The sequence below is a fragment of the Macrobrachium nipponense genome, chromosome 39 (genome assembly GCF_015104395.2).
Source record: "Macrobrachium nipponense isolate FS-2020 chromosome 39, ASM1510439v2, whole genome shotgun sequence".
Lineage (NCBI taxonomy): Eukaryota > Metazoa > Arthropoda > Malacostraca > Decapoda > Palaemonidae > Macrobrachium > Macrobrachium nipponense.
In genome coordinates, this window is record NC_061099.1 from 42,631,478 (window position 1) to 42,655,749 (window position 24,272).

At 43.8% G+C, this 24,272-nt stretch overlaps 1 protein-coding gene across 2 annotated transcripts in view; it reads right to left on the reverse strand.

Moving 5' to 3' along the window:
- LOC135210318 (uncharacterized) overlaps window positions 1–20,786 on the reverse strand; it is a 74,032-nt gene extending 53,246 nt beyond the window's left edge. For both annotated transcript variants that reach the window (XM_064243200.1, XM_064243199.1), the window contains exons 1-3: window positions 17,776–20,786; window positions 8,180–8,335; window positions 7,603–7,791 (exon numbers count right to left, since the gene is read on the reverse strand). In XM_064243200.1, the coding sequence (XP_064099270.1) occupies window positions 7,603–7,791; window positions 8,180–8,335; window positions 17,776–20,785 (3,355 nt within the window). In that variant the 5' untranslated portion in view covers window position 20,786. The remainder of the gene's footprint in view (window positions 1–7,602; window positions 7,792–8,179; window positions 8,336–17,775) is intronic.
- Window positions 20,787–24,272: the final 3,486 nt, after the last annotated feature.

Consider the following 24,272-nt stretch of genomic DNA (forward strand, 5'->3'; position numbering starts at 1 on the left):
TTTGATCATTGCATAACATGTTCCTATTCATCATCACACCAAGGTCTTTAACTGCTTCCTTATTTGTGATTGTCTCATTATAGGTCCCCTATATGCATATAGCTTTCTTTCTCTGTCTCCATAATTTATTGATTCAAATTTATCAGAGTTAAATACCATCCGATTTACCTCTGCCCAAGCATATACTTTGTTAAGGTCTCTTTGTAGAGCGTTCCTATCTTCATCACAAGTAATTTCTCTACTTATTGTGTCATCTGCGAAACTACTCACTACCGAATCCTTAACATTACTGTCTATGTCTTCAATCATAATAACAAACAGTATTGCAGCTAACACCGTACCTTGCGGCACACCGGATATTACCTTGGCTTCATCCGATTTCTCGTCGTTTGCAATAACTATCTGGTTTTTCTGTTGTGTAAAAATTCTTTTAACCATCTTCCTACTTTATCCACGATATTGTGTTTTCTAATTTTCTTCGCTAATATATTATGGTCTACTTTGTCAAAAGCTTTTGCAAAGTCTAAATAAACCACATCTGTTTCATTGTTCCGCTTTTCATATTTTGAATATGTTCTCACGGTGGACTAACAGTTGGGTTTGTGTACTTTTTCCGGGTACGAAACCATGTTGTCCTTATTAAACAAATTATTTTTTATTAAATGTTTCATAATATTTTTCTTCATTACCCTGTTTCGTACCACGTTTCATAATATGTGATGTTAGACTCACAGGCCTATAATTACTTGCCTCTAGTCTTGATCACTTTTGAAAGTAGGGGTAATATAATTGCTAATTTGTGCTCATCATAAATCTTGCCTGTATCTACACTTTGTCTTAATAATATTGCAAGTGGCTTTGCGATACAATGAACTACTTTCTTTAACAAAATAGCAGGCACTCCATCCAGCCCTGCAGCAGCTCCATTTTTAATTTCATTAATAGCCTGCACAATATCAGCTTCATTAATATCTATGTCAGCTAAATATTCACTATTTTCATCCCTTACTTCTATATCATTATCTTCATATCTATTCTAGGGGTGAATTCTCTCTTATATCGTTCTGCCAATATGTTGCAAATTTCCTTTTTTTCATTCGTTAATCTCCCTTCAATTCTTGAGAGGGCCTATTTCTATTCTTCTTTTATTCATCTTCTTCGCATATGAGTATAACAGTTGGGATTTTGCTTGATATTTAATAGGGTTTTTTCTTCCAAGTCCCGTTTTTCATTTCTTTTGATTGTATAATCGTTTTGTTCTGCATTTCTATATTACTTTTTTTTCTATAACTTTCCATGCATTTTTTTCTTTTGCAAGACCTTTTTTCCACTTTCTGATTTTCTGGAACAAGATCCTTCTGTCTCTTGGTATGCATGACTGATGTTTACTTTTCTTATTCGGTAATATATTTTCCACTATTTTCTCTAATATTTTATATAATATCTCCGTATTTACCTTTATGTCGTCACTTACGAAAATGTTATCCCAATCTTTGTTTAATTCTTCATTTATTTCTGACCATTTTATATTTTTACTGTAGAAGTTGTATTTTCCATATCCTTCCCACTTTTTCATTTCTTGCTTATCTCTGTTTTCACTTGCTTTGGAATGGACTGATAATTCTATGACATTATGGTCTGAAATACTCGCATTATAAACTATTATTTCTTTAACATAATTCATCTCGTTCACAAATACTAGGTCTAAAGTATTTTCCTTTCTTGTTGGCAGGTGATTTATTTGTTGAATGTTGTATTCTAGTAGCATATCTAATAGCTTTTCGAATTGCCTCTTATCTTCTGCACTACTATTACTCTCTTTTTTATATGTATAAGTACATCCACAATCTCCTATTCTTCGTTCTTTCCAGTCTACGAAGGAAAGTTGAAGTCTCCAGATAGTAGGAATGTCCAGTCCTTGTGATTTCTACATATATCATCCAATTTTTCTATTATTAAGTCAAACTCTTTAGTATTAGGAGGTCTATATATTACTATGTTCATTAATTTTTCAGATTCAAATTCTACCGCTATTAGTTCACATTCTGAGTTACTATATTTCTCATATATTTTTCCTTGTTTTTTGTCTTTCCCATATATTGCGGTTCCCCCTTGATTCCTATTTTTTCTATCTGATCTATAAGTTTGGAACCCTTTTATTTGATCATCATTCCCATCTCTGGGAATACCAGGTTTCACTTATATTCATTATATCTATTTTCTTTTCCAATTTGGGTTAGTTCTTCTAAGTACTCTATTTTTCTTTTTGAGTTACTCGTAACTAAACCCTGCGCATTCATCACTATGATGGTTGCGTATTTTCTCCTTCATTTAATATTGGTAATAACAAGGATTTCCCATGTCTCTTCCTGTTCTGGTATGTGTTCTTTTTTTCATTTCCAGAAATTCTGTCATTAAAAAATCCAACTTTTCCATAATATTTGTTCTTCCTTCATCATAATTATTCATTTTGTGTCTTGAATCTGCAATTTTCCTCCATATCTGCAATATCCTCTTGCATATAAAAACAGTTTTATTATCTCTTGAGTAGAATCTTGGAGCTGATGCATTGAAATTTTTTGCAGACACCTCTGCATATCTCGTTGATGGCTTGCTTTTTTCTTTTACCTGATATTCTTCATTCCTCTCTTTATTTGTTTCTTTCTTATTTTGGATTTTATTACTTGATTGGTTATTTATTTGATTATTTTTCATGGCTACAGGGGTCATATATTTACATTTTTTGTCGAACTTACATCCTTTTCCTTCTTTTAGGTTTTTGCATATTTTTGGATGTAGATCTCTGCAATCATCCTCATAGCCATCTAGGTATGCACATTTACCATATATTTCATAGTTGTGACATACCTTAGGATGTTTGTAGTAACATTTTTCTCCAAATCTGCAATTCCCTCTTTTCAAAAGGTTGCAGACTTTGTCTTTTTTGTATATTTTTTCCTCTTTCCCGTCATTGTGTAGATCTGGGTAGAGCCTCTTCGGCATTTTCTTTTGTGTTGTCATATCGTAATTATTTCTTCGTAGTATGCTGCTTATAGCCTCATATGTAGTATCAATGAGTATCTCTGCATCCATACTTTTATCTTGTTCTTTGTTTTCCTTATCTTTTTCTGTCATTTCAGTTTTGTTTACTTCTCTACGTTCCTCTTCTTCTTCTTCTTCCTCTTCTTGCTTCCTTTCTTCTTCTTCTTCTTCCTCCTTCTTCTTCATCCTCAACTATTTGTACATTCAATCTTGATTTAATAACATTGTCTATCCATGGTAGACATGTTGAGCAAAAAATTCTTTTGTCTTTTCTCATATCTTGCATTACCTCAGCACACTGTGGATGGGTCGGAATGTTGCATGCAGCACATTTTCTGATTAGGTTTTGTGGATTAACTATGCTATACCACACCTTACACAGTTTACATGCTTTTGGCATTCTTTTTCCTAATGCATCAATTAGGATATTCACAAGGTTCACCTTATTCATTTTCTTTGTCGGAATATGTTGGTTTATGTATATTTTCTTTATGAGTCTCTTGACCACTTGGATTTTATTTGGAACTTCTTCAATTATTTTCAAGATGTTTTCATTTGATTTGTTCCAGTTTGAAGGATTGTATCCTTCTAATATATCTATGAATGCTTTTGTATCTTTTTGGTTAGGACTGTTGCTGATTTCATAGATCAGAAATGCCAGTTCCCTTCCTGCTACCTCATCGTATTGCGAATCTGCCAAGCAAGCTAAATCTCGCCATTTTTTCCGCAGTTGGCTGCCATCTTGTTCTGATTTACAGTATTTCACTTGATAAACTAACTTAGAAGACGCTTTATCCTACTATTTTCACACTAATCTTATCACCGATAGTTCACGATCACTTCTAGATATTTCTCAAATTCTAGACGTTTGTTAAACTTGTGATATCTGTTGATTAATCTGACTTCACGCAGGAACGTCTCACCAAGCAAGATGACTACTACAGAGAGAGAGAGAGAGAGAGAGAGAGAGAGAGAGAGAGAGAGTTAGCCTTAATTAAAAGTGACATGGATAGATTAGTATTGTATTCCTTTAAAATACTATCACATAATATGAATTTTGTAATTACAGTTATTATTATTATTAATATTATTACTCTTATTAATATTATTATTATTATTATTATTAATATTATTATTATTTGAAAGTATTAAAAACATATAGTACAAGTACTATAAAAAAATCTCGAGTCTCAGTAAATGAGAGAGAGAGAGAGAGAGAGAGAGAGAGAGAGAGAGAGAGATTATCGAGAGAGAGAGAAGAGAGAGAAGAGAGAGAGAGAGAGAGAGGGGGGGGGGGGGAATTTCATGAGCACTTGATGGCAACAGCACAACAGCTCCTTCCCCCTCCTGTCACTTAACTTGATACGTATGACAGTTTTAGTACCTGGAGTTAGCGAAAGAATACTAGGATTTCCTACATTCTTCCATAATTTTTTAAATTTATAAGCTAAAATCTTACTAATTCACTATGGTATTTTCTTTAATGAATTGATATTATTGCTGTATAAATTAATATTAACATTTGAAAATAGTAAATCATTTATTTATCATACAAAAAAACACATCTTTGTAGTAGTAGTAGAGAGAGAGAGAGAGAGAGAGAGAGAGAGAGAGAGAGAGAGAGAGAGAGAGAGAGAGAGAGAGAGAGAGAGAGAGAATTATTATTTTTATTATGTGATATCATTTAAACTTATTAAACTTAATAATACAGTATTAATCAAAATTAATATTTGAAAATTAGTAAATCATTTTTGTATCATAAAAATGTATTTAGTCATGAAAATAAACATCAAAATACACTACAACTACCATCCGACTTACAACCTGCTCGACATACGACCACCCGTACTTACAACCTTACTTCAGACAGTTGACCATTGAGTTACTTGGCACTGCGCCATCTCATGAGAACTCTCATCACTCAGGCAGCATCAGTTTGAGTTACCCTGCCCTATCTGCAGCATCATTTGGTATTAACTGTACTGTAGACTGAATTGCAAACCAATTTACGTAAGAATCGACTTCTGACATGCATGCATGAACCTAACCCCATTGTAACTCAATGCCTGATTGTACGTAATATATACTATTACATAATGATTAAAATGTATTAGTAGAAGTACATTATGGTAAAAAGATTGAAATAATGATTGTACATTACATTACAGTACTAAGTAGGCACTTTTATATAGCAAAGGTTTGATAGTATACCCTACCCAGTATGTTGGCCACTTTCTAAGGTTCGACTTACATCTATTCTGACTTACAACCAGTGGGTCGGAACCAAACTTGGTTGTAAGTAGGATGGTACTTGTAATTAGTGATTATTTTTGACGGAAAAATCCGCGAATGGGCGAGTCCTTCCGCGAATAATTTCTAGATAGGTTCCAAAGAAAAATCCGCAAATGTGTGAGTCCGCGAATCCGGAGAACGCGAATACGGGGGGACCACTGTATTTCTATATAAGCATTCTGCATCGTTCATCCCCGCGAATACGAAAGTCACTAGGAATTGGTGTGTCAAATGTATTTTGCCGTGTTTAGTACAAGCTCCCGGGGGTTTTACAGTCGTCCGAATAAATATTACCAAAAATTCTTGTTCAGGAGGATAAAACTGCATAGAAAAAAAACCACACCTGCCATATTCTAGGCTACCACGGAATAGTAACGTAGATCTACCGTATTGACAATACAATAATATGAGGATACATACAATATTGGATTACACAGCTGGCAAGTCTACACAGTCCAACAATGCTGAAGTACAATCGAATCTGATTCTCGTTCAATTACATTCTTGTACCGAATATTATACGATTCGATTTTCGTTTCGTGTTCAATTACCCTGGTAGCGAATCATCATAAGTCAAAATGCATTTATCTCCAGGATTGGCTAATACTTGTAATTACTAAACAGCCATGTGGTATAGAGGATACTTTAGGCTGGACTACTGTGTTAATTTATGCAGTTTCTCTTGTACTGAATTATCGAAAGACCATATGCATTGTCTAGAGATTAACTGATATAATAATTACCGTGCCGTATACGAATAGTGAAATAGACCTGATCACCAGGATTGCCACTACCGCAAGACTAACCAAATTTACCCACAGACAGAATGAGGTACCTTCAAAGACGACGGTGCGCTATGCAAAACTTTTGAACCAAACCAGAAACCACATCCAAATGATCAACCACGGACTAGAAGCTTCTGTTGCAAAGAACTCAAAGCGGGAAATAAAACCATGGGTGGTTCTAAAGACGAACCTTCACACTAAACACTACGAGGGAGTTCGAACCCCAGAGAACCTAACCAGCTATTCTCTTCCCAAACACTACTCAACCTATTACTGCTACTTATCTGTCTCTGGCCTAACTTTACATTAACCTTAGAACTTACACTTCAAGGGGGAATCTGCTGCTTAACACTGCCTGCTCCGCGCCGGGGGGGCCGGCAGATCCTACACTCTGTGCTTGCGGTTCTCCATAACCCCCGGCACCCGTTAGGGCTGGTTCTGGAACAGGCAGGGGAGCTGAAAGAGAACGATTAGTGTAACCTGCGCTACTGCTGCTATCTTTATTTCAATTAGCTTTGTCATGAAATAGCAAACAATTTAGGCATTTTCTATCCTCCAATTCTGAACTGTTCCTACTGTAGCTCTTCTTGGCTTAACTCTCGCGATTTTGCCGCTATCTTCTATATACTTTTGGTAGTCCTCAGTGATCTAATGAACTAATCCTTACATTCTATACACCTCTGTATGACATACATTACACTTCCCTACAACTAGAACAAAAGGAATGTCGGTCATTTGAGGATACTTATCCCTTGTTGCACTGGCAGAGGAACGAAGTATGCCGACATCTCAACCCGCAACTGTTGGAGGCAAGGCTGATCAAACAGAGATTGAAGTAAGAATTTGTTGGCTAGGCTTGACCATCTCCCAACGATAACAGAGAAGTTCCAAAAACAATCGAAATATGATCCAAATCGGGGAAAATCAGAAGAGACGTAAACGAAAGGCAAGGATATCAAAACCCAATCAAGGCCTCGGTAAACACTGTGAGGGTCGGGCTACATGACCAAAAGTTCGCTGGGAGCAGGACCAGGTCCGGCTCGCCACGCAAACGAATAACAATTGAGGGGACAAGCCTCTGGTGGCCAGTATTTGCAGCAGCGTTGCCAACGGTAACATAGGTAACTCATTTGACTAGATTTTACCTGCAGCGTTGGTAACGCTGACAGTTAAAATTACCCACTTAGTGGATAAGTATGTGAGGATATAGTTCGGGCTGGTTAGTGACCAGGGCTAATTCAGGTGTTCAGGGAGTGTATTGCAATACAAAAGCTACCAATATTTTAAGAGTACTTCACCATAGCTATGTAACTCCTTGGTAAGTTGCATACATAAAATTTACCTTTTCCACCACAAACCCCATGTAAAGAATGAGGGTTTGTATTTATGTAAGAACAATTTATTTCTTCTATTAAAACAATCTGACACTCAATTAATGCCCCTTTTCAAGTGCTAACTATAAAGCTGTTTGCATTCAACTTACACTTCATTCTAGATTCATGCTGATATGCTGTGGGGCTTGACGGCTCTGAGTCATCAACGACTAATTCCCTCTGGCCTTCTGCTTGACCTCGGAGATCATCATCCTGTTGATCGTTCAAACCCCGTGGTGACAATACAAAACCTTCAGGAGTTGTGACACGTTCACCTTCCACCACTCCTTCTTCTAAATCTGTAAATTATCAACAGAGGTAATGGAAAGTCCTCCAAAAAAGGCAAGCTAATTACATAAGTTTCAAGAATGCAACCCACATTTGTTTAGCAACAAACATACTAATTCAAAATCACTATTCCCTTCCAAAGAAATGTAACCAAACAAATATTCTATTAAGAGAAAAGAGCTCCAGTCTCTTACAAGTGAGCTGTGTGCATGTAATACTACGTAACTAGAACTAAACACAAAAAAATTAAATTTTATGACACAATAATACAGTCCCTCACTTTGAATTGAATAGTAAGCTATGTAAGGCAAACATTTGAACCTTCATGTTCCTCAAGAAGTTTAAATATAGTACAGCTATATTGTATATTATCTACTTACAAAAGAAAGACCCACTTACTACAAGAAACAGCCATGAAATATGTTCGGGTTGCTGAAGGTGGATGATAAGGCACTAGCTTGACAGTATCACTTGGCGTTACTGATCGACTACCTTCACTGGATGTGACAACACCCTTGGATGTTGTGGAAACAATCCTATCATTATTGCTAGCTCCTGAAAGCAGAATTATGAGTAGATTCAAATCATTAAACTCAATCTCAAAAGTTTTATATAATTAAACATAAATGAATTCCACTAAATTTACCATTTATTTTTGTATTTTCAAAGTTGCATTTGCATGAAAAACTACAAGCTTGATTTGAAGATCTGATGAAAAATAACAATTTGTCAGAAATTGTATTTTTCCTAACTATACAAACCTGAGGTCCTTTACAATAGGAATGTAACTTGCGGCAGCTGGAACCGGTCGTAAGCTTCGAACAAGGGAGTTTGGTAGTTAACTGCTTGTCCGACAGTGCGCGCACCGCACGACTGGGAGGTGAAGATAGACTTTGCTTTAGGCCCAGGAAAACAGAGTGAGGGGTGGCATGAGGTGGGACTATGTGTAAAGGACCTCAGGTTTGTATAGTTAGGAAAAATACAATTTTCGACAAATTGTTATTTGTTCCCATACGAATACAAACCATCGGTCCTTTACAATAGGGAGACTCACTTCTTGGTGGGTGGAATCTGAGTCTTATGAACAAACTGGCATTCATCCAACCTTGGTTCCCTCCATGGTCGTAAGAGCAGAGGGAGGGATCCTAGCCTCTGCCCAATGATCGGGGTATGTACCGCAGGATCAATGGTCAGACCTCTGGACCCAAGTAATAAGAGGGAGGCAAGCGTACCTCCTAAAACTAGCAAGGAAGAACTTGTTCCTATTGCAAGAAGCAATATGAAGTCATGGGTTTGTCTCTTGTTGGCTTCTACTTCCCCCCCTTGTTGGGGGAAGTGGTGGATATTCGCTCCTATCCCTAGTGAAAGGGATAGGATGGGGCTCGGTAGAGTAGCTCACCTGCATCGCCTCCTGTTCCAGTGTAGTGACGACCGTGTCCCTCTGCCCACAGGTAGAGGGAGAGAAAAAGATGGGGAAGAGAAGCCAGTCACACTCACTTTCACTCGTCCATTCATGCAGTCACACAAGGATGCGATGCTATTCTGTCCGCTCGGGTGCTGGGTAAGCTACACAACCTGTTGAGCAGCCACCACAGGTCCCAAGGAAAAAGTGTCCAAGGACCTGTGGGCTATATCCCAAAGGTAGAAGGAGGTGAAGGTGGTCTGGTTGGACCAGACCCCTGCCTTCAGGACTTGCGCCACGGAGAAGTTCTTGCGGAACCCAAGGGAAGGACCAATACCTCTGACTACGTGAGCTCTCAGACAAAGGGTATGGATGTCGTCGCTACCATCAGCTTCGTACGCCCTCCTGATCACCTCACGCAGCCAGAAAGAAAGTGTGTTCTTGGATACTTCTTTCTTGGTCACCCCGGTGCTAACAAAGAGGTGTCGACACTCAGGACTGAGGTGCCGAGTTCTCTTCAGATAGCGCCATAGCGCCCTCACAGGACAAAGCAGCATCTCATCCGCATCGTTGTTGGTAAAGTCCATTAGGGAGGGGATTGTGAAAGACTCGAACCGGTCGTCAGGGACTGAAGGATTCTGAGTCTTCGCTACGAAGTTCGGGACGAAATCGAGCATCACAGATCCCCATCCCCTGGAATGCTTGACGTTGAAGGAAAGACCATGCAGTTCCCCTACTCTCTTCGCCGATGCCAGGGCCAGCAAGAAGAGGGTCTTGAGGGTCAGTTCCCTGTCTGACGACTCTCGGAGTGGCTCGAAGGGCCTTCAAGTCAGACTCCTAAGGACGAGAGTCACGTCCCATCCCGGGGGACTGAGTTCCCTGGGTGGGCAAGACCTCTCGAAGCTCCTCATAAGCAAGGAGATCTCGAACGAATTCGAGATACTATCCACTCCCCTCAGTTTCAGGACTAGGGCCAGGGCGGCTCTGTATCCTTTGACTGTGGGGATGGAGAGGAGCTTCTCTCGGCGAAGATACACGAGGAAATCCGCTACCTGCTGAAGAGTGGCTCTGAGAGGAGATAGACTCCTTCTGCGACACCAACAAAACAGACGGTCCACTTTCCCTGGTACACACCTGCAGAGGACTGTCTGATGTACCCAGCCATCTCTGTTGCTGCTCGGTGAGAAAAGCCTCTCACTCGCAAGAGATGGTGGATAACAGCCAGCCGTGAAGATGTAGGGACTGGACTGACTGGTGGTAACGTGTGGCTGGACGAGAAGGTTGTGCCAATGGGGAATCTCTCTCAGTGCTTCTGCAAGCAGAGCCAGCAGGTCCGGGTACCAAATGGCCTGAGGCCATTTGGGGGCCACCAGGATCATCCGGAGATTCGGGGTGGCCAGCACTCGGCTGATCACCTTGCGAATCAGGCAGAACGGGGGAAAGGCGTATGCGAAGAGGTTGTCCGACGGGTGTTGAAGAGCGTCCTCTGCTGCTGCCCATGGGTCCGGCACGGCCAAGAAGAAAACCTGAAGTTTCCTGTTGTGCCGGGTGGCGAACAGATCCACTACTGGACGCCCCCACAGGTTGAAGAGCCTTTTCGCCACGTCTGGGTGTAGGGACCATTAGGTCCCTATCACCTGACCCCGACGGCTGAGCTTGTCTGCTACTACATTCCTCTTGCCTGGAATGTAGCGGGCTGACAGCTCTACCGAGTGGGCCACGGCCCACTGCACCTGCAGCGTCAACTGGTGCAACGGGAGGGACACTAGGCCCCCTTGTTTGTTGACATATCAACACCACCAAGTGTCCCACCAAGCGGTCCTGGAACTCTTGGAGAGCAAGGAACGCTGCCTTGAGCTCCAGGACGTTAATGTGAAGGTGCTTGTCGTGACGATCCCACACTCCTGCAGCCAGCAACTCCTCCAGGTGTGCGCCCCATCCCTCGGTTGACGCGTCTGAAAACATCAACATCTCCAGGGTGTGTTGTGTGTGTGTGTGTGTGTGTGTGTGTGTGTGTGTGTGTGTGTGTGTGTGTGGAGAGGCACTCCTCTTATGAGGTTCCTGTCGTCCAGCCACCAGGCTAGGTCCTGCCTCACCTCCTCCGTGAGGGACACGGGAAAGTACGGTGGGTCTCTTGCCTGTGACCAACTCTCCTTTAGTCTCCACTGGAGAGACCGCAGGTGAAGACACCCGTGAGGGACTAACTTCTTGAGTGACAACAGTGGCCGATCACGACTTGCCACTGCTGAGCTGGCTGTTCTTGCTGAGACAGGAACTGGTAGGCTGCCTCCCTGAATCTGCTGATCCGTGAGTCTGTGGGGAAGACTCGCCCTGCTACCGTATCGATCAGCATACCCAGGTACTTAATCCTCTGCTTGGGCTCGAGATCGGACTTCTCGAAGCTCACCACGATCCCCAGATTGCGGCAGAACTCGAGGAGTCGATCCCTGTCCTGTAGCAACTGCAAGCGGGAGCTCGACCAGTCGTCGAGATACCTCAGAAGACATATCCCTGATGAGTGGGCCCAAGCAGACACCAGAGTGAACACTCGCGTGAACACCTGTGGGGCGGTTGAGAGACCGAAGCAAAGTGCCCTGAATTGGTACACCGTCCCGTCGAGGATGAAGCGGAGGTACTTCCTGGAGGATTGATGGACAGGTATCTGGAAATACACATCCTTCAAGTCCACCGAAAGCATGAAGTTGTTCTCCCTGATGGAGTCAAGCACAGATCGTGCTGTCTCCATCATGAACCGAGACTGGAGAACGAATCGGTTCAGGGGAGAGAGATCTATCACTGGGCACCAGTGATAGATCTCTCTATCACTGTAGAAACCCGGTGAACGATCCCTGACGATCTCCACAGCTCTCTTGCTCAGCATGGCTTGGACTTCCTGCCGAAGGGCTACGTCCTTTGATATTCCAGGTACGTAGGTCTGAAGGTGGACCGGGTTGGAGGTGAGGGGTGGCCGAGACTTGAAGGGTAGTAAATACCCCTCCCGAAGGACGTCTACTATCCAGGTCTCTGCTCCGTAGCGCTGCCATGTTGCCCAATGGCTCGCCAGGCATCCCCCCACTTCCGGCAGCAGGTGAGGGGGAACGCCATCCCTAGCATTTCCCGCCTCTCTTCGACTTCTTCCCAGCTCCCCCTCGTGGGAAGGAGGGCTGGGAGGAGGGCTGATGGCGACCGCTCCTGGCAGAAGTCGAAGGCAGAGTCTTTCCCCTGGGCCTCGATGATGCAATCGTCTTAGCCACAGAGGAAGCGCTAACCAAGCTCTTGGGCTTGGCCGCAGTCAATTGAGGCTGCCCAGACACCTTCGAGACTGCCTGGTGGACTAGACGGTCACTGTCATCGGTGCGCCGTCGTTCCACCGCAGCGTCCACCATCTCTCCTGGGAAGAGAGAGGAGGAACTCCGCACTGGTCCGTTGTGAAGACCCAATGCCGCCTCACGCCCAGCCGCCCTGGTCACTCGGGTGAGGACTGCATCCCTACGCCGAAGTACCAGGTTGGCCCACAGGTTTGCCGGCAGAGTCACGACCCTCCTCGAGAGACCAGCAATATGGGCCTGCACCGCAGCTGAGGGAGTCACCGTTGTCACATGCTGGGTGTACACAAGGTGAGGAGGGGCGGCCGTTGTCACATGCTGGGTGTACACAAGGTGAGGAGGGGCGGCATACCCCGGGGTCAAGAGTGGTGGTGGTCAGCGGTCCATGAGTGACAGAAGCAGCACCAGCCAGGTGATGCAACAGCCCCCGAACACTCGGTGTCCCCTGGAGGCCTAGCGAGAACCAAACCTGGCCGAGGTCGTCGCCCGCAGCAGGAGCACCTGAGGAGGCAAAGGTTGGGTTAGTAAGAGAGGTTCCCCCTAGCCCGGGGGGGGGGGACAAGTCCCACAACGAACGAACGGAAGACCCCGAGTACAGTTGAATGTCGGGGTACCTCGCCCCCTCCTCCACGCTCGACGGATTGGGCGAGAAGGAGCAAGAAACCCTCCCCGAAGGGGAAGGAGCCATACGCGGGAGCTGAGATGGCGGCAGGAAGGAAGACGACGTGTCTGTGACCAAGGGAGTCGCCGGAGAACCTTCCGAGGACTCCCTGGCAGGCTTACGTCGCTTCCTCCTCCCCTCATATCGCACCCACTGCTCCTCCGACCAAGATACACATACATCACAGGGCTCGGTGCGAGAGCATTCACGGCCTCGGCACCGAGCGCATAATTCATGAGGATCCACTTCGGGGAAAGAGCGGAAGGCCCCACACTTACGGCCCTCCACACCAGGGCAAACTCTGTGGCTGATGGAGGGGCGTGGGGAAATCTCCAGCTCACGGGGATCCATATCACAAAAAGAATAAAAATACAAAAGCACACGTACTTACAGTATTTTCAAACACAACACAAAGCAAACCAAGTTTGAGAGACACAAAGCATATGACGGAAGGCGGGAAGAGAGAGATGAAGAACACGTCCGTCAACCAGCGCGGCCGAAAGCAAAGTGGATCTTCACCTCCCAGTCGCGCGGGGCGCGGACTGTCGGACAAGCAATTAACTACCGAACTCCCTTGTTCGAAGCTTACAACTGGTTCCAGCTGCCGCAAGTTACATTCCTATTGTAAAGGACCAATGTTTTGTATTTGTATCGGAGCAATTTTCTTTTCAAGAAGTTCCAATAAGCATAACTTAAGACAATTAATTAAATATCCAAAGAACTCAAATTGTAAATATTAAGGTAAATTTATTACAAAATGGAAATAAAGGTTGACTTAGGATATACTTGCAAAAAAATTTAAATAAATAAATAATTAAGATCATTGAGGTCAAGTTCTGAACAACAAAGTTAATGTGTCTATATAGACCAGCAAAAGTGCTTTGAATTACCATTTTTTGCAGATAAAGTGACTCGGGAGACTAGACACACTTTTTTGAGTGTGTCTGGAAAAGTAGTTGGCACAGACAAAGTCAGTTGGGAACTTCAGAATTTTTTGTACAGAAAAAACAGTAAATACATAATCAAATCCTAGGTAGTACTGTAATTGGTTATTTCCTCCTAAAAGAAATACAAAACTGACTAGAAGTAAAGACAAATGAAATATGACAATTTGCCCAAAATTGCATTTTTCCTAACTATACAAACCTGAGGTCCTTTTACAATAGGAAGGTAACTAGCGGCAGCTGGATGGTCGTAAGCTTTCGAACAAGGGAGTTCGGTAGTTAACTGCTTGTCCGACAGTGCGCACGCCGTGCGACTGGGAGGCGAAGAATCACTTTTGCTTTAAGCCCAAGCAAAAAATGCAGAGTGAGGGGTGGCATGAGGTGGGACTATGTGTAAAAGGACCTCAGGGTTGTATAGTTAGGAAAAATGCAATTTTGGACAAATTGTCATTTGTTCCGACACGGGATACGAACCTTTCGGTCCTTTTACAATAGGAAGACTCACTTCTTGGTGGGAGGAATCTGAGCCTTTTGTGAACAGACTGGTGTTCGCCCAACCTTGGATTGCCTCCCTGGTCGTAAGAGCGAGGGAGGGATCCACGCCTCTGTCCGATTGATCGGGGTGTGCACCGCAGGATCAATGGTCAGACCTCTGGACCAAGTAATAAGAGAGAAGCAAGCATATCTCTTAATACCAGCAAGGAAGAACTTGTTCCTGTTTGCAAGAGGCAACATAAAGTTATGGGTTTGTCTCTTGTTGGCTTCCACTCCCCCCCCCCCCCCCCCCCCCAGGGAAAGTGGTGGATATTCACTCCTATCCCTAATGATAGGGATAGGATGGGGCTCTGTCGAGTAGCTCAACTGCATCTCGTCCTCATCCAGCAGGGTGACAACCATGTCCCTCTGCCCACAGGTAGAGGGGAGAAAAAGATGGGGAAGAGGAGCCAGTCACACTCTCTTCACTCATCCATTTTACAGTCACACCAGGACTCGATGCTGTTTCAGCCTGCGAGGGTCTGGGTTAGCTACACAACGTGTTGAGCAGCCACCACAGGTCCCAAGGAAAAAGTATCCAAGGACCTGTGGGCTATATCCCGAAGGTAGAAGGAGGTGAAGGTGGTCTGGTTGGCCCAGACCCCTGCCTTCAGGACCTGCGCCACGGAGAAGTTCTTGCGGAACGCAAGGGAAGGACCAATGCTCCTGACTTCGTGGGCTCTCGGACGAAGTGTACGGATGTCGTCACTACCATCAGTCCCGTACGCCCTCCTGATTACCTCACGCAGCCAGAAAGAAAGCGTGTTCTTGGATACTTCTTTCTTGGTCACCCCGGTGCTAATGAAGAGGCATTGACACTCAGGCCTGAGGTGTCGAGTTCTCTTCAGATAGCGTCGTGGCGCCCTCACAGGACAAAGCAGCATCTCATACGAATCGTTGTTGGTGAAGTCCATTAGGGAAGGGATTGTGAAAGACTCGAACCGGTCGTCAGGGATCGACGGTTTCTGAGTCTTCGCAACGAAGTTCGGGACGAAATCGAGTGACACAGATCCCCATCCCCTGGAATGTTTCACATCGAAGGACAGACCATGAAGTTCCCCTACTCTTTTCGCCGATGCCAGGGCCAGCAAGAAAAGTGTCTTGAGGGTCAGGTCCCTGTCTGACGACTCTCGGAGTGGCTTGAAGGGTCTTCGAGTCAAACTCCAAAGGACGAGAGTCACGTCCGACTCAGGGGGCCTGAGTTCCCTGTGTGGGAAAGACCTTTCAAAGCTCCTCATAAGCAAGGAGATCTCGAACGAGTTCGAGATGTCCAATCCCCTCAGCTTTAGGACAAGTGCCAGGGCGGCTCTATATCCTTTGACTGTGGGGACTGAGAGGAGCTTTTCTCAGCGAAGAAAAACGAGAAAATCTGCTACTTGCTGAAGAGTGGCTCTGAGAGGAGATAGACCCCGTCTACGACACCAACCACAGAAGACGGCCCACTTCCCATGGTACACAGCTGCAGAGGACTGTCTGACGTTTCCAGCCACCTCTGTCACTGCGCTCGAGAAAAGCCTCTCGTTCGCAAGAGATGGTGGATAACAGCCAGCCGTGAAGATGAAGAGACTGGACTGCTCGGTGGTACCGTTCTACGTGTGGCTGGGCAAGAAGGATGTGCCAATGGGGAATCTCTCTCAGTGCTTCTGCAAGCAGAGCCAGCAGGTCCAGATACCAAATGGCCTGGGGCCATTTGGGAGCCACCAGGATCATCCTGAGATTCGGGGTGGTCAGCACTCGGCTGATCACCTTGCGAATCAGGCTAAACGGGGGAAAGGCATAGGCGAAGAGGTTGTCCCACGGGTGTTGAAGAGCGTCCTCTGCAGCTGCCCATGGGTCCGGCACGGCTGAAAAGAAAACCTGGAGTTTTCTGTTGTGCCGGGTGGCGAACAGATCGATGACTGGACGCCCCCACAGGTCGAAGAGCCTTTCCGCCACGTCCTGGTGTAGAGACCATTCGGTCCCTATCACCTGATCCTGACGGCTGAGCATGTCTGCTACTACATTCCTCTTGCCTGGAATGTAGCGGGCTGACAGCTCTATTGAGTGAGCCGCGGCCCACTCGTGCACCTGCCTTGTCAACTGTACGTCGGGGTACCGAGCGCCCTCCTCTTCGCTTGACGGATTGGGCGAAGAGAAGGACCTGGATAACCCCCCCAGAAGGGGAAGGTGCCATACACGGGAGCTGAGCGGGGGGCAAGAAAGAAGACGAAGTGTCTGTTACCAAGGGAGTCGCGGGAGAGCTTTCCGACGACTCCTTGGCAGGCCTTCGCTTCTTCCTGCCCTCGTATAAGCCCCACTGCACCTCCGACCAATTTACACATACAACACAAGGCTCGGCGCGAGAGCACTCCCACCCTCGACACCGAGCACAAAGGACATGAGGATTGATCTCAGGGAAGCTTCTAAAAATCCCACATTTACGTCCCTCCACCCCGGGGCACAGTCGCCGGGTAATGGAAGGGCACGGAGATTTCTTCGATCCTTGGTCCATTTCACTTGTCAACAATAAATGTATATGAAAAAATGAAAAGAGTACTTACAGTTCACTTTTACACACACACAAACAGTAAGAGATAATACAAATATCCAGAAAGCACACGACAATGAAGCGGGCAGAGAGCGATGAAGAGCACGTCTACACACCAGCAGGCCGAAAGCAAAAGTGATTTTTCGCCTCCCAGTCGCACGGCGCACGCACTGTCTGACAAGCAGTTAACTACAGAACTCCCTTGTTCAAAAGCTTACGACCATCCAGCTGCCGCTAGTTACCTTCCTATTGTAAAAGGACCAAAAGGTTTGTATCCCGTGTCGGAACAAACAGATGAATAACATAAAAAAATGAAAAAATTGCAGTCTAGCCAGATTGACTAAATCCAACAGTTTTAATCAAGTACGGAAGAGAGGGAGAGGAGATACTCAATGGTAAGGGTGGACTCGCTTCTTTACTTACCCACAAATAGTGCCATTTAATTCAGAACAAAGCACCTTCACTTTAGCTGTAAAAATGACACTGGAATATGCAAGTACAGTACTTCATGTGATCATTTAAGTTGAATGGAAGTATTAATTAAACTGTACTATATTTAATTCTACCTCAAAGGGTTTAAAAGTAGTATTTATGTGCTTACCTACTCCATGTGAAATACCATCCTGATGATGACTAAAGAGCGTATTAACAATCATATTTTCAGCTTTGTAGTCACTTGGAGAACTGGGAGTCACAGGATCTGAAGTTTCAGAAGTCAAGTTTGAGGCATCAGTGTCATCTTCTATTTCACCAAACATCCTCATGATGACACTTGCTACACCATGCTTCAACTGACATTCTTCCTCACTTGTCGAAGGCATGCCAATGAAAGCAACGTAATCTTGTAGTTTGTTATAATCCTGTACTTTCTTCACTGTTCCACTATCTAAAAGTGCCTGGATTTTCTCTCTCAGTCTGACAGAGAGTGCCTGAAGAGAATTATTGGAAGACTGAATAGACACTTGACTTTCTAAAAATGACCTCTGAAGAGAACCTGAAGAACTACTATCATCATTTCTCTTCTGCACATGGTGCTGATCTGATTTACTACTGCTGCTTCTCAAGTTTAGTTTGGTTATATTTTCATGGTTTTTAGCATTTTCACTATTCTTTCTCGCCTTCAAATTCACCGGTTCTTCATCTGATACCAAATTGGAAGATGGACAGCTATCGCCCTCTGTATCTTTTATATCAGAGAGTGTTTCATTATCTGAGCTGCCATGAGATTTTGAGCTAACTTCGTTGCTACTTGATAAAATTACTTTCTCTTGGTTTCTAGTCACAGTGGTGAATTTCTGCAATCTTAATGACTGCTGAGACTTTTTACTTTCCATTTTCAATTTGGAAGACGCTTCAGCCATGCTAGTGGCATTACCAGAACATGAACTGCTTTCAGGCTTCCCTCTACAACACACAGCCGTAACAACAGAAGTACTGCTACCGACGGCAGCACTCATACTTGCAACTGCTTCAGTTTGTTTATCATTTGTGTCTCCTGAATACAGCAAGGATTGTTGACTATTACTCCTTCTATACTCTGAAGCAGGTCTTGAAGTCTGATTTAACTCCACTAAGCTACTTGCTTTGCCTTCACTGTTAAGCTCCTTTAGTATTTCATGAAGCCTTCCAAAGGTTTTCTTTGTCTTCCCAGCACTACTTTTAACAGGCAAATCTAACTTTCTCAAATTTGAAGTGGTTGGTCTTTTTCTTGGTCTACGTCTGGGGCTATTTGCAGGACTTGAGAATCGTCTTTCAAAGTCTTCTTCACTTGATGACACTTTATATCTTCCTTTTGAATGTTGTCCTCTATGAGGCTTACAAATTGATGATGTAGTGGTTTTTTCCTGATTTGATCGCTTGTTATGGCTACCAGTTCCTGCAGACTTTACGCTAATACCTTTTGCACTCTTTCTGGTTGGTTTCTGTTTATCTGCAACATGAGTTGTTCCTTCTGGTTCTGTCCTTAGTACAGAAGCATAACTGCCAAGTGCAATTCTCTCTAATGTACTCAATGAAGATGTAATTTGCTCAGGTGTATTACCAGCATAACCAACATCTGCTCCAGAATCCCACTCTAGTCGTTTACTCGATGCTGCACTTGACACAGACAGAACTGAAGGAGACGTTACTCTGTCAGAAGACTCTGGATGGTTGGTCGATTCAACAGATACCATGGAAGCTAAAGAAGTTTCTTGTTCACTGACTGTTGATACCTGTGGGCCCAATGGTGGCTGACTTAGGAAATGATCACGGTCAACAAAAACCTTTGCCTCTAGATTTGGTTCAAGCTCTAGCGATGCCATCATATCCAGCATTCTACCACGGATAGTATTCTGAAACACTTTATATTTAGCCCTAGGGGCAATTAAACCACCAACAACAAAAGTAGGTTTTGGATTATGTTGTAAATTGCCTGTCTCTAATACCTGTGATGGTGATAAAAGGAGTGTATCAGCAGTATCATCAGTTTCACAACCCTGCACTTCTCCACGACTCATATCTAGCACTGTATTTACACTATCTGTATTTTCTGATTGACTTCCTAATGAACTAAGCTGAATATCAGAAAGTATATTCTCTCTCAACAATGTTAATCTTTTTTGTCCACCATCATCCTCAGACTCTTCTCCATCTGTTGAACCTAAATCTTTACGAGTAGCAGTTAGAGCATTCTCTTCACTCTGACCCACAACAGGTGGACGAATATTACTTTTAGTTTTAGTTTGGCTTGCAATGACCCTCCTCCCACCAGCTCTATACCGAAGATCAACTTCAGCATCAGGGGTACTTAATCCTGCTGGGGAATTTCTCTCCATGTTCTCTAAACCTGTCCTAGTTGGAAGTGTGTTGCCTGCATACAATTGTGCTCTAGCTGTAGTATTATCAGCACCTTCAACATCTCGGGATGGGCTAAGAGCTTGAGCTGCCCCATCATCAGCAGAATTCCAATCAAGCAAATCTGTATCAGAGCCACTACCTGTTCCATAATATGCACAAACACCACCAGGCACCATAAAACCTTCATCTCCCCCAGGTGAAAATATTAATTCATTTTTGGAAGACAGCGCATTGTTGATATTTAGATCTAATGGCTGTCTGAAGACTCTTGACAGAGCTCCAATTCCAACAATGGGAGGGCAATCTGATCCAGGTGTCTCTCCTCTCTGATGCTTCCAATGACCATCACTGTTTACTTCCATGGCATTTTGTCTATTTGAAGTAGTGTCTATATTCTGAAAAGGATCAGCAGTACTATTGAATGTCCTACTGCCTTCAGGTTCTCTTGGGAGATAAAATGTCTGAGATCTATTAGATGAAAAGTTATTTGAGTTCAAAGGAGAGTCTATGGATGAAACACCTTCAATTTCTTCTCTTTGACCAAGGCTCAATTCAGGTGAGTCTCCCACTGAACTAACAGCAGATAACTGTATTCCATCTGTGGCTGTCATTTCAGGAACCAGGGTAGTCCAAACCTCACTGTCTATGTCATCCAAAACATTAAGTTCTGAATCACTTGGAAGAAGACCTCCATGTCCACTGGAAATGCTTGAACGAGATGGGCTGAGATAGATCTCTGGTAACCCTTTCAGATCTTCCTTACTACTTGACATGATACCTGAAAAGAAACAACCCCTGTAATAAGAATATCTAATATAAAACAAAAAAATGAACAGGCTTTGTACTGGGAAATGTCAGTTATTTTGTTGTTCAACTTGAGAAATGCAGCATTATAAATTACAAAAAACAATATCATGAAGAAATTAATATAAATCATTACTATACTTTTTTTAGTATATTTGAATAATGCATTACCTTATAAGGTAATGGGGTCAACTGCACATGTACAATGGCAAATAAAAATTAGACAAACGGGTTTAAGATGCACAAATTATTTAGGATATTTTTTTTACATACTATGCAAATCACAGCCTTTTATATAGGAGTATCCTTCAGCACAAGCTGAAATCAGTTGTTGAAAACTTGGTAAAAAATTAAGATGGGTAACAAGTAGGGGCGTATCCCCCACTCTTTGCCCAACATTCACTTTTCCTTCTGCCATAGGGTACCAACAGGGCAGTTGAAATGGGAGTATAGATAAGAGGATTTGGTTTTTACACCCATGAAAAACACAAACTACTTTTAATATTTTTTATATTCCTTAGGGAATACATGTCATTACCTTTTATATAAGAGATTTTACTCTTCAGGAGGGAGGTCAATCTCCACACTCGACTGGAGTTGAGAACCACCATTGAATTGCTATGCTCCCAGTTGCCTTGCAAGCAGGGGATGTCAGAGTCCTGTAACCCCCTAGTGGTTTGGCAAAATGGCAGCACCCATCAAAATAAAAAAGATACTAGTATAAAGCCCGCCACTAATGTTGTTATGCCTGCGCAGTTTTAACTGCACAATTGGACTGTGCAGTTATAACTGAACGTTTGTGTGGACAACATAACAATTTGTCGAAAATTTTATTTTTCCTAACTATACAAACCTGAGGTCCTTTAACAATAGGAATGTAACTTGCTGCAGCTGGAACCGGTCGTAAGCTTCGAAAAAGGGAGTACGGTAGTTAACTGCTTGTCCGACAGTCAGCGCACCGCGCGACTGGGAGGAGAAGAATCACTTTGCTTTAGGCCCAGGAAAAACAGAGTGAGGGGTGGCATGAGGTAGGACTATGTGTAAAGGACCTCAGGTTTGTATAGTTAGGAAAAATGATATTGTTATAATACAATAAAGTTTCATACATACTTACCTGGCAGATATATACATAGCTAAGACTCCGTCATCCCCGACAGAAATTCAAATTTCGCGGCACACGCTGCAGGTAGGTCAGGTGATCTACCGTTCTGCCCTGGGAGGCAGGATTAGGAACCATTCCCGTTTTCTATTCATATTTTCTCTCTTCCACCTGTCTCCTGCGGGGAGGCTGGGTGGGCCATTAATCGTATATATCTGCCAGGTAAGTATGTATGAAACTTTATTGTATTATAACAATATCATTTTCATACAATCAACTTACCTGTCAGATATATACATAGCTGATTGACACCCTTTGGCGGAGGGTAAGAGACAGCTAACATAGAATAGACAGGTAAACAACATATGTTGTAGGTATAAAAGAAAAACCTTGGTTCCTATCTGTTAGGTGGTAGACTTCGTGGCTGTTGCCCGGTAGTCTGCATCACCTCAAGACTTTAGCGAGATATGTGATCTATGGCTAAGAGTTCTTGTGGGTCTGCCGATGGGGTATGAACCGCTTACTCGGCAGAGCCTGAAAGGACTTTGTCAATGGGTACTGGACCACTTCTATGACAATACACCTTATGAAGGAGCGCAACACCGATCCCGATCACCTGATCCTAACACGAGGATTCGCGCTCAAATTGGAAAGTTATCCACACACTCCTTTCAAAAACCCCAATAATTTCACTAAGTTAAAAAACTTTAACTCAAAGTTAAGGATCAGTGTCGGCTCCTTATCCCAGTAACGTATCCGCAGAAACGTATAAACCAAAAGAGAAGGATCTCTCGTAGCTTAACTTGACATCCTTTGTGTAATGAGAAGTCAACACAGAGTTGCCTCTACCGTACAACACAGCTAATATGTCTTATATGACATATTGTTATGTAAAGAACAAGAATTTGCAAAAGCGCGCACTTCCTGCGCTTTTAATTCTCAGCTGTTTGAAGGAATCAAGTCACTTATGAAGTGCTTAGGAGATCTCCATGTTTCAAAGAAGACCAGGGCTTTCTTGAAATGGATCTCTCCCCTCTGAAGCCTGAAGCCTGGCAGGAACCTCGCGCCTGGCTGGTGCTTCGCTCTTGGTTGAAGCCTAGCGCTTGTCTGGTACCTTTCGCTTGACTGGCGCCTCGCATCTGGTTGACGCCTCGCGCCTTAGCTGGAGATTTGCACCTAGAGCCTGGCTTGAGCCTGGCTGGCACCTCGCGCCTGGCTGGCTCCTCGCACCTGGCTGGCGCCTCGCGCCTGGCTGGCATCTCGCGCCAGGTTGGCGCTTTGTGCCTGCCTGGCTGGCGCCTTGCGCCTGCCTGGAGCTTCGCGGCTGGCTGGCACCTCGCGCCTGGTTGGCTCCTCCCCACTTGCCGGAGCTTCGAGCTTGGTAGAGTCTCGAGGATGTCTGGCAATGTCCACATCGGACACTCTTATCTGTCCTATATGTTCGCATCTAGCGCATCTGTGTCAGGTTGAGGCCCAGTCTTTCTCCTCATAGACAATGACAGTGTTCTTGGGGCTGTCCTGCCTCTGGCGTTTTTTTACGGCCTGTTTTAGCATTAAGGCTCCTGGTTGGCGCTACATTGTCCGAAAGTCCTGAACATCCACAATAGTAAATCACAAGACTGGAGAAGGGTGGAAGAAATTCTTCCACTTTGAGCTTTGACCTCTCCGGCAAGGGGAGGTGATTGTAGTCAGCTACATCCAGTATACGATAGGATATCTAACAGTATGAGAGATAAGAGTCTTCCTCCGAGGAGGATCCTTCTTGAGTACTTCCCTTGCTCACGAGATCTCTTCTTACCTGTTGAAGGGGCTTCTCGTTGCAGAATCTTCCCTATCCTTGTCCGAAGGAAGGGAAGAAGCTTGGAAGTCGAAGGAGACTCCGAGCTGAAATTGGGAGTACTCCTGATTTCTAGCTCTTTATTGTATCCCTCTGAACACCTTCTGGGAAGCATTTTGAGCCGTCATTGCATTCCAAAGACTCTGTAGGCAAACGTTTTAACCATTCTACTGTAGATGAAAACGTAAGTACCCTGCCTGGACAACGAAACCTCTATCTGAAAACATTGAATCAGGAATAGGGGGTTTTAGTTCTTTTTCCAGACAAGAACCCATTGCCTAATCTCCATAGAATCTGATGCGAGATTCCAATGCTCAAAAAATTCACTTGTCTTCTTGATCGTTTGGGACCAAGAGAAACAAAGAATTCCCTCATAAAAATTTCTCAAAGAAGTTTGATGAGGAGCAGTTCCATCTTGTCGGAACATAGAATCTGTGGCCACAAAAAAGATCCCATTAGAAGTACATGATATCCTACTCTTGTCATATTGAGTATCGTATAAGATCCCGAAGATCTTTAA